General features: G+C 37.2%; 1 protein-coding gene across 1 annotated transcript; it reads left to right on the plus strand.

Annotated features, from left to right (window-relative positions):
• The first annotated feature begins 1,106 nt into the window (after positions 1-1,106).
• Positions 1,107-10,584, plus strand: GZMK (granzyme K). Its single transcript, XM_049769057.1, has 5 exons — positions 1,107-1,170; positions 1,435-1,582; positions 6,515-6,665; positions 7,587-7,856; positions 10,432-10,584. Exons 1-5 carry the CDS (start codon positions 1,107-1,109, stop codon positions 10,582-10,584), a joined length of 786 nt encoding a protein of 261 aa, XP_049625014.1.
• Positions 10,585-10,807: the final 223 nt, after the last annotated feature.

Here is a 10,807-nt window from a genome sequence, read left to right on the forward strand (position 1 = left end):
ATAACTCTTAACTAAAAGTAAATTTTGATCAGTATTTCTAAAAAATGACTGAGGTCTTAGAATCTGATTCTTCTATACAAACTCATAACATTTGCGATATTGACTGGTACCCAATTACATTTAATCTTAAGTCAAATACCTTTTGTCAGTGAAGAAGAACATACTGTAAAAAGCCTGGCAAAGCATTATCATTTGTTCCTCTGGAGAATGATGAAATGCAGCCCCTAAATTTTTTAAAGATATTATTATTAAAGTACTGAATAAACACATGGTCATTTTCAATTAAAAATGAGCAAAAGAAGAGACTCAGAATTTTAAATATGTTGCCAAGGTTCTCCTTTAATAATATTATGAAATCTCAAAAAAAATGTAAGTAAAATTTAACCAAATTTGGTCAAATTTAGAGAAAATAGCATAACTGGGAATATATTTGCTAAAAACCATATGGTTTCTCTGGATGGCATTCAGACTTTAACTACATCATACTGTAATGTAAGCATAATATGTACTAGGTCCCATATCTTTCTACATTTTACATATGTGCCCAAATGAAAAGTAGAAGGAAAATAAATATGATAAGCAGCATTTTCTGCCAGGAAAATAGTATTACTTTAGAGCAATGAACATATATTTTGTTTGTTTTGGGGCCACAATTGGTGATGCTCAGGAGTAACTCCTGGCTCTGCACTTAGGAATCACTCTCTAGTGGTGTGACCACATGTGATGTTGGGGACAAACATCTTGCCTTATGTATTAATGCTCCAGCCTCTACAATGAATGTCTTTGAAGTCTCCTTAAGACTTCATTAAATTTTTATGGTTTGATATATTTTTTTCATCATTTATAATGTTTATTGTCTCCATTGGAAAGAATACCTCCATAAATGAGTTTGCTATCTATTGCACATAAACTTCTCCTGTAACTAATCCAAATATGATGCAGACTCTACAAAGTAGGTGTGAAATATCGTTTGGTGTGAAATAAAGAACACTTGTGGTTTAAAACTAACAACTTCAAGACTCAAGATTCAGTCTTGCTTCAGCAATACTGTTAGAGTATATCGTTTGAATATTAAGTATACCATTTCTTAAACTGAAGTCATTAAAATGACGAAGTTTTCTTCTTTTTCTCTACATTTCCTGATAGCTTTGACTTATATGACTCGAGATTGTAAGTATCTCCCCTATTAGACAACTCACCATTAAAGGAATTTCAAGTAATTGTACTGTAACAATGTAAGTGCAGATGGCCTTGCATGACCATCCTGTCCCTCTGAACTATAACGTATGACACAATTATTCATCAACTTAAAACAACCAGTTGGTGACAGTAATGTTTTTTGAGTCTTTGAGAATGCTAAGGATGGAGTCTACCAAAAGAATGACATGAGAATCTGCCTACATCTTGAAAGCTAAACCTTCTGTTCTTTTGTAGGTTACAACTCGGAAATAATTGGAGGGCGAGAAGTGGAACCTCACTCCAGACCTTTTATGGCTTCCCTCCAATATAACGGCATTCACACTTGTGGGGGAGTTCTGATCCATCAACAGTGGGTGCTAACAGCAGCCCATTGCCACTCGCGGTGAGTACCTACCTTCTCCGGTGTTCATTTTTCCTTACAGTTGGTGGAATGGAAGATTCCTTCTTCTGAGAGAGATTTTGCTCTACTCAGCTTCTGTAATAACTGAAAATAGTGGAGTTTATTTACCCTTCTGCACATCCATATCTGCAATCTTTTCAGGGACAACTAAGCAATCTTTTTCAGACAATTTATTAAGCAAAAATCAAGCCCTTGATTTGCTCTCTAAACCTTGTTCTTGACTGAGCATATATTCCTCTAATTCTCTCCCTTCATGTCCTTTCTAAATAAATTTCATTCAATAGAAACTATCTTGCTTCACTTAAAAAAAATCAAGCCCCTTAAAACTTGAAACTATGGAACACTGAAACAGTAATCATTGAAGCAGCAAATTCCTGAATTTATTAGATTATACTGCCCTTGAGGAAATCAAGCAAGAACAAACTTATGTCTGTATATAAGTAGGCAATATAATAGCACATGCTTGGGGAGGATGAAGATTAAATACTGTCTATTTAAATACTTTCATTTGTTTATTTCATTTAGTTTTCACACATAAGTTGTAGTTATTATTATTACTATTATTATTAATATTCATATATTATAAAGAGCCTGCTCTGTTAGAAAAATTTTAGTTGATAGACTATCAGCTATCCCAGAGGTTCACAGTTTGAAAACCACAATTGGAAGGGGAAACAACTTTCCTAAGAGGGAGGAATGCAAGTTACAGATGCTTTACAGACAGACAGAGGCAGAATGTTCTAGAATACTTACACTGAAAGCTTTTCTGAAGACATATTATAACATTTCAATATCTATTTCAATCTATATATTCTCTCACTCTAATGAAGCAAGATAGTTTTTTTTTTGGGGGGGGGGGTTGGGCCACATCTGGTGGCAGTCAGGTTATTCTTAGCTCTGCACTCAGAAATTGCTCCTGGCAATATCCAGGGACCATATGGGATGCTGGGGATCAAACCCAGGTCCCTTTCGGGTGGGCCTCATGCAAAGCAAACACCTTACCACTGTGCTATTGCTCCAGCCCCAGCAAGGTAGTTTTTATTGAACTAAAGTTACTTAGAAAGATATGAGAGGTGGGGGTGGAGAGGAAAAGAAAAAGGAAAGATATGAGGGGAAAGAAAAGGAAGTAATTGTTTAAGAGAGATCATGGACTTCTCCAGAGTGGAAAAAAGGGAATGCAAGCAAAGATAGGTGTTTAAAGGAAGAGCACAGGTTCGAAGAACAAGACTCAACCTATATTCTCTTGCTTAGCTTAAAAAAAATAGCAAAGCCTTTTGTGTGATGCTTGCAACCAAAACAAATAAAAAACTAGCATAATACATGTCATTGTTGTGGTTTTTTGTTGTTGGTTTTATTTGTATGATTTCTTTGTGTTTTTGCCTGCAAAAACTGAGATGGGGCTTTGTGTCCATACAAACATGATAGCAGTTTGGTAAGTCAGTCTTGACTTATAATGGTTTGTTCTTCAAGTATTAAGTGTGAAGAAATAGAACTATTCAATTGACTCTCTTCTCTGTGGTTTTGTTTTGTTTTAGTTTGGTTTGGTTTTGGGGCCACACCCAGAGATGCTCAGGGGTTTCTCCTGGCTCTGCACTCAAAAATAGCTCCTGGCACGGTCAGGGTGGGGTTGGAGGGACCATATAGGATGCTGAGAACTAAACCACCATCCTGTCCTGCATTGGCCTCGTGCAAGGCAAATGCCCTACCACTGTGCTATCTCTCTGGCCCCTCTTCTCTGTGTTTTGAGGACTTCCTCTCATTGCCCCTTTGTAATGAAAATGTTTGAATACAATTAGCAATTCTGAAAACTGTAAGCATGTTATTTCTGAATAACCAGCCACTAACTTATAATTTAATGTGGCTACTAAATAGAGTTTTTATTTAGATGAAGTAGACTTGGTGTTTCCTTAAGGCCTTTTTTTGTGAACTTGTCCCCTGAGGACCAGAAAGTCAGAGAGTGACTATCAATAAATATTTGCTTAATTCACAATGTGCCCATCTTCTATGTTTATGATGTATATTCAAATGAACTAGAACTTCTTCAGACACAGATTATGATTCATTATAAATGCCCAACAAATAATAGATGGAAAAAATGAAATAAACTAATTTAGGATTTTAGTTTATTTTTATTTTGCTAAATCAAAAACATTGTATGAACTCCTTCACAAGCTGTAAAAAAGCTCTCCAAAGTTAAATGTTATTGAGTTGAATTTTAAACTTTGCTAGTGAACATGAGTAAGTAAAGGTGGATTTTCAAATTGTCAAATTGGGGGAAAGACTATAAAAAGACTGGAGATATCTTAGAGATTATTTTTTTAATAAAAAGTTTTGCTAAACATCACTTAAAATGGCTAGAACTTAAAGCATTCTAGAATATGTGGATCAAATTTCTCTACAGGACACTTGGGTGTAAAAATGTAGGCAAATTGGTGCTTGGAAAAACACTAAACTTTACAAAATTCAAAATATTTATGAAATAGTTCAGTGGTGGTTTCCCACAAATGTCTTCTCAAGTATCCTGTGGGACTAAGCTTACTAACCTCAGCTCCCTCTCTCTGCTCAAAGATCCAGAAAACTAACTCTGGGGCACTCCTTTCTCCCTTTCTTCTCACTCCCTGACCACCAGCGCCTCATATCATCACATCTCAATCTTTTTATTAGCTGCTATACCAATTACAAAAGGAACCCTGCCAAAAGCTTCCTATATAGTCTTTTCAGCATTAATATTTACCAGAAGCAAAACTCACCACTGCTTGTCCACTGCCCTCTTTGAATCTACCTAATGGTACCCTCCTCTCCCCTGTTGAACTAGTGGGTAGAGGGAACCTTGGCCTCCACTCTTCCACACCACCTCACTTCATCACAAATCAGTCAAGGTTTCCAGTATAGAAAGATCAAAAATGCAGACCCTGGATCCAAGCCAACTGAGTTTTAATCCCTCTACCCCCACTTTGTTTGCATCCTGGAGCCTTTGCTTAATCCCCACAGAACTTTTTCAAATTTGTTCTTTTATTAAAGCCTCAATGTTCTCATCTGCAAAAAAAGAGTAAATTATAATACCAGCCTCATATGATGGTAAAATGTTTAAAATGTTCTGCACAAAAGAACAAAACCAGAACACCACAACAATTTAGTAAATATTAATGGGCATTGTTATATGTCTGTATATGTGTGTGTATGTTTTTTCACTGTGGGAGGATCCACTCAGTAGAGCTCAGACTGCTTCCAAGTCTGTGCTCAAGGAGTCAATCCCTATATATTACTACTTTTTTATTTCTTTTGTCCATATGAAGAAAACAGTATCTTACAAGCCACTGCCTCTCCTCAGGCTCACCAGCTCCTTTTGTTATATTATTATCTGTAGCCTCCTGAGTAACCACAGAGGAACTTTCTGTATGATTTATTCATGTAGCAGGGATAAAACTGTGACAAAACCCCTCCAGCTACGTTATTTTCTCTCCCCATTATTTCCTCCAAGAAATTGTTACCTGCATTCATTGCCAAACCTAGAGAAGTCAGACTAAGCAGAAACATTGTCTGGGCCCAGGCATATGAGGAGAAAGAAGAGAGGTTTGGCCCAAGATTTAACAGAGGTGTCATAGAAAATCTGATCTTAGAGTTACAAAAGCATTTTGAATTTGGGTCCTGGTTTTCCTAGCTATGGGACCCTGACACCTTTAAAGAACTCTTTTACTAGTACAATTATGTAACCTATTATTGTTATTGGTTTTGTTATTGTTAGGCTCAATAAAGACAATACTTGCATATCTGTTTTTATCAGATGATGAAAAACCTTACTGTAAGCAAGTCTGTGGTTCTCATCTATGTATAATTATATTCCAGGTAAGGGCAGTGTGGGAAGCAAAAATACAGAAAACCATACTAAAAAAAACTTCCAGATACCCTTAAAGCAGGCTTTCCAAGGACTACACATGGAGAAGCATCTTACTTCACAAATGAAAGATATTGGTAAAGACACTACACCTAGTATGAACTCAGACATGAGGTCAGCTAAGAAGGGGTATTGTAGAAGTCAGGTAATTCCAGTTCTCTCTTGAGCAAAAAAGTGACCTTTGTTGAGCCCATTACAGATGAACAGTAGCCAAAAATGGAAAGTTCAGAAAACATTCATGGTCAAATAGGGTTGTTTTGGGTATGAACAGGTCCCACAGGACACAAAAATAACCAAAATATTTCAAAGGCATTAACTAACCAAGGAAATTGGCAAAAGATGAAGGAAAACCAATTTTATCAGCACCCTTTCCCTAGTCTGAATTCATCTTCCACACCCTCATTTATAGCTAGCAGCCTTCCTGTGTTATTTATGTAAGAAGCTATCTTTTCTTTTAGAGCATTGGTCCTGGGAATTTTATATTGTCCTTGCCCTCCAAAGCAATGGGTTTGATGAGTGTGTTGAATTTGAATCAGTCCTAAGAAATCTAATCTTCATCATAGGAGAAACTTCACCCCACTCCTGATTTTGCAATAGACAAACTTCAACAAATAGAGTTGAATTTCCCAAGCATAAACCAAAGCAAAATGTCTTAATAAAAAAATAAGTTAATTCCCAGCAAGCACAGCTATGCCATATGAAAGCCTTATAACCACAACCACCCTCATTATTGAATGTATCCAATCTCCAAGCCTAAAATAACCCTTCTTCCTTTTCCTATGTTCAGGTCTAACTCCTGGCTCTGCATTTAGTAATCACTCCTGGTGTTGTTTGGTGGACCATATAGTGTACCAGGAATTGAATTTAGATTGACCACATGCAAGGCAAAAGCCTAATCCATTGTCTGAGCACTCTGCCCCAGAAGGTTTTTATTCCTCTAGATAAGATTCTTTAAAGTATATTCATTTCTGGAAAATTTGAGAATCATTTTATTGCTCTGTTCTCTTTTCTTTTTTCAGGAAAGACAAAGGTCGATTTTCCACTGTGGTTTTGGGCGCACACTCTCTCTCAAAGAATGAGCGCTCCAAACAAACACTTTCTATCAAAAGGTTTATACCATTCCCAAGATTTGCATCAGACCCTACATCAAATGATGTTATGTTGATTGAGGTATGTATGTTGCCTTCCTTCAACTTCTCAACACTCAGGTGCAGCTCATTTCACTTTTAAATCACCAACATGAAACTATTTTATTAGCCTTTTTCCATGTTTACTGTGACTATGACTTAATCTATACTGGCCCATCTTACTCTATTCAAGGGCCTTAAAATAAACATAAATCTGGGGGATGGAGCAATAGCATAGTGGATAAAGCATTTGCCTTGCATGCAGCCAATCAGTTTCGATCCCCAGCAATCCCATATGGTCCAGCCTGTCAGGAGTGATTTCTGAGCACAGAGCCAGGAGTAACCCCTGAGCACTCCTGGGTTGGCCCAAAAAAAGCAAAGAAAAGAAAAGAAACATGAGTCTACCATAAGCACTGACGATCTGATGTGCATATGTGTGGGAGGGGAATAACATCACAACAGAACCAAGGATCTACATGAAAGCCTCTTTTCCAAAGGCATTTTATCATTAGAAAGTAAAAAAAAAAAATACAACAGCAATATTTGTTCAACAGAGCCAACCAAGAGATTTCAGGGATACAGCAGTAAGTTACAACTTAGTCTATAGACCATACTTTGTGTAGCCAAACTAACTCTAGCTTCATATTCAAGGGTCATATCCAGTAGGAAGCAGCCCAGCCCTCAAAATTATGACCTGTGAATGTTATTCCACAAAAAGCCATCCAATACAGGCCAAAAGTCAGTTTGCTTGAGACTGAGCAAAATTCCTGCTCCCATCTCAAGCATCACTGAACTCTACAGGAAATGGATATCATGGGCAGAAAGACAACAACTACAGCTATCACCAAAGTAGATTCAAGATGAAGAACACCCCCCCTAGAATAGAGGGACCACACATACATTGCTCAGGCTCATGCCAGAGTACTACTGGGTGCAAACAATGATTTATTCTCTTCTCTGTCAGCTATACACGAATGCAACACTCAACAAGAATGTCCAGCTGCTTCAGCCAAGATTTAGAACTGATATTAAAGCTAATACAAAATGCCAGGTTACTGGCTGGGGTGCCACTAACTCCAAATCTCAATTCTTCTCTGACACCCTGCGAGAAGTGACAGTTACTGTCATAAATCGAAAACTTTGCAACAGCCAAAGCTATTACAATCACAAACCTATAATAACTAAAGACTTGGCATGTGCAGGAAACACCAGAGGCCAGAAGGATTCCTGCAAGGTAAGAGCTTATCAAACGGGCTTCCCAGAGTACTCGGTAGCAGCCTTGTTCCAAGGGGTTCATTGCACAGAGGACAGGCATGGGATTCCAATGACGTCCTCTAAAAATTACTCTTCCTTACTACACAGCATCCTCTGTTCTTTTTTTATCTATCAACAATGTGAATGAGTCACACTTCCTCTAGTGCTTTAGCACTCATTAATCATTCGTTAATCAGGAATGTTGTCATTCTTAGAAATTTTACCTATGTGCAGGTGCTCCTTGGACCCATGCATATAGTGCCAGTATATACATGTCACCTGCATCTTTCCTTCCTCTTGAGATGTGGACTTTTTCTCTCTCTCTCTCTCTCCCTCTCTCATCGTCTTCCCACCACTCCTTCCTCAATACCTCCAAATAAAATGTTTTTCTAAAATATCTTTATTTAAATACCATGATTGCAAACATGACTGTAGTTGATCTTCAGTCACAAAAAGGACACCCCCTTTCACCAGTGCAACATTACTACCACCAATGCACCCCATCTCCCTTCACCCACATCCTCATCTCCTTTCACCCACATCCCCTGCCTGTATTCGAGACATTCTACTTCTCTCACTCATTAACATTGCCATGGCTGTTGTTAGTGTTTAACTGCACTCACCCCTCCTTGAGACGAGCTTCATATTGTGAGCCATCTTTCAACCCTCATCTCTGGGCATTATTACAATAATATCTTTTATTTTTCTTAAAACACATAGATAAGTGAGACTATTCTGTGTGTGTCTCTCCATCTGACTTATTTCACTTAGCATAATAGATTCCATGTACATCCATGTATAGGAAAATTTCATGACTTCATCTCTCCTGATGACTTCATAATATTCTATGTGTATATGTACCACAGTTTCTTTAGCCATTCATCTGTTGAAGGGCTTCTTGGTTATTTTCAGAGTCTAGCTATTGTAAATATTTCTGTGATGAATATAGGTGTGAGGAAGGGGTTTTTGTATTTGTGTTCCTAGGGAATATCCTTAGGAGTTGTATAGCTGGATCATATGGTAGCTCAATTTCCAGTTTTTTTGAGGAATGTCCATATTGTTTTCCATAAAGGCTGGACTAGATGGCATTCACACCAGCAGTGAATAAGAGTTTCTTTCTCCCCACATACCTGCCAACACTTATTGTTCTTGTTCTTTATGATGTGTGCCAGTCTCTGTGGCATGAGATGGTACCTCATTGTTGTTTTTATTTGCATCTCCCTGATAATTAGTGATGTGGAACATTTTTAATGTGTCTTTTGTCCATTTGTATTTCTTTGAGGAAATGTCTGTTCATTTCTTCTCCCCATTTTTGATGGGAATAAAATGTTTTTACTTAAATTTTTTTACTAGTTCTGAGATCATAGATGATATTAGAAGATAATTTCCTTCTAAAAGGAGAATGATCTTTTAAATGAATAAGGAAATCCCATCAGACTCAAGAGCAAACATCTCAAATATAAAGTGTGTCTTTCAAATAATATTGATTGACCAAAAGGAACAACTATCATTATATTTTCCTAAATATTTTGTTTCCTGAAATATTTTTAACCCAAGAAAGATTTTGTATTTACAGGTGACAAATAGGTAGCACAGATAAATTACTAATGTTTTCATCAAAAAGCAATTGTCATGTCATACTATTTTAAGCATTATTGGTGAGAGACTGATGTCAAGCTCAGATGTTTGTGTGAAGCACCATCTGCCTTCTCATGAGCACCTGTTTTCACCAGATTTTAGTGGTCAGAACACAGAAGACAGAGGTTTGTGCTATCAGTAGTAGCAAGCCAGCTCTTTTGTTTTCATTTTTGTTTTGGGACCACACCCATCAGCACTCAGGGATTACTCCTGGCTCTGTGCTCAGAAATCACTCCTGGCAGGCTCAGGGGACCATATGGGATGCTGGGGGTCGAATCCATCTTGGCTGCATGCAAGGCAAATGCCTAACCTACTTCGCTATCCCTCTGGTCCTACAAGCCAGCTCTTGATCCAAAAGGCCATGTCATATCATATCATCCTAAAAAATTTTCAGTGACATGTTTTTTTTTTAATCAGTTCTTTGAAAAATAATTTACTGAGGGCAATGTGCATGTTTAACCATTGGGGATGTAAGACGACAGAGGGAATATACTATAATTTATGCAGACCCTGCATACTAGTCTCAATAGCAACTTGATTCCAGAGTCACGAGTATCAGAATAAAATGACCAATTTAAAAGATGTTTTCAGTAAATTAGCTTAAGCTTTCAGGCTATACCTTCCTCTATACAGTTCTAGGGAGCAACAGGAATAGAGGCAGAAAGAGTTAAAGAGCAAGAGACAGACAACAAATGGATGGATGAACAGAGGGACAGCTGAACAAAAGTCCCAAATAGAGACAGATGCAGATCATTTCACTAAGTAACGGAATGAGTTTGGTACCCTTCAGGACATAAAGAAACAAAAAATCACAAAGAATCCTAGGACTCAGAAAATAATTTTTATTCACTAATAGTTAATGGTAGAACAGCTCCATAGTTTCTAACCAAATATTTGTCTTTTTTTCTTCTTCACAGGGTGACTCTGGTGGGCCTTTGGTCTGCAATGGTGCCTTCTCTGCCTTAGTCTCTAAAGGTTACAAATGTGGCATTGCCAAGAAACCAGGAGTCTACACTATACTTAATAAGAAATATGAGGCTTGGATCAAAAAAAATCTTTCTCATTACTAAAAAAAGACTAAAAATTGTTTTTCCATATCTACCCATTGCTTATTTTCAATAGTTTGTTTTGTTTTTGCTTACTTTTTTTGCTTTGTTTTGATTTATAATCTGTTTAACAGACCAACTTCCTTTTTCAAATATAGGTTGGTTCTGCTTCTATCAGCTTAGGACTGATTTTATTGAAGAAACCAAGTACTTTTATTTCCACATGTATCACTGATGTTTCTCTAAG

The sequence above is a fragment of the Suncus etruscus genome, chromosome 2 (assembly GCF_024139225.1).
Source record: "Suncus etruscus isolate mSunEtr1 chromosome 2, mSunEtr1.pri.cur, whole genome shotgun sequence".
NCBI lineage: Eukaryota > Metazoa > Chordata > Mammalia > Eulipotyphla > Soricidae > Suncus > Suncus etruscus.

Coding starts and splice junctions, on each gene's coding strand:
- GZMK (XM_049769057.1), top strand. CDS start 1,107: ATGACGAAGTTTTCTTCTTTTTCTCTACATTTCCTGATAGCTTTGACT. Junction 6,666..7,586: donor ATGATGTTATGTTGATTGAG/GTATGTATGTTG, acceptor CTTCTCTGTCAG/CTATACACGAATGCAACACT. Junction 7,857..10,431: donor GCCAGAAGGATTCCTGCAAG/GTAAGAGCTTAT, acceptor TCTTCTTCACAG/GGTGACTCTGGTGGGCCTTT.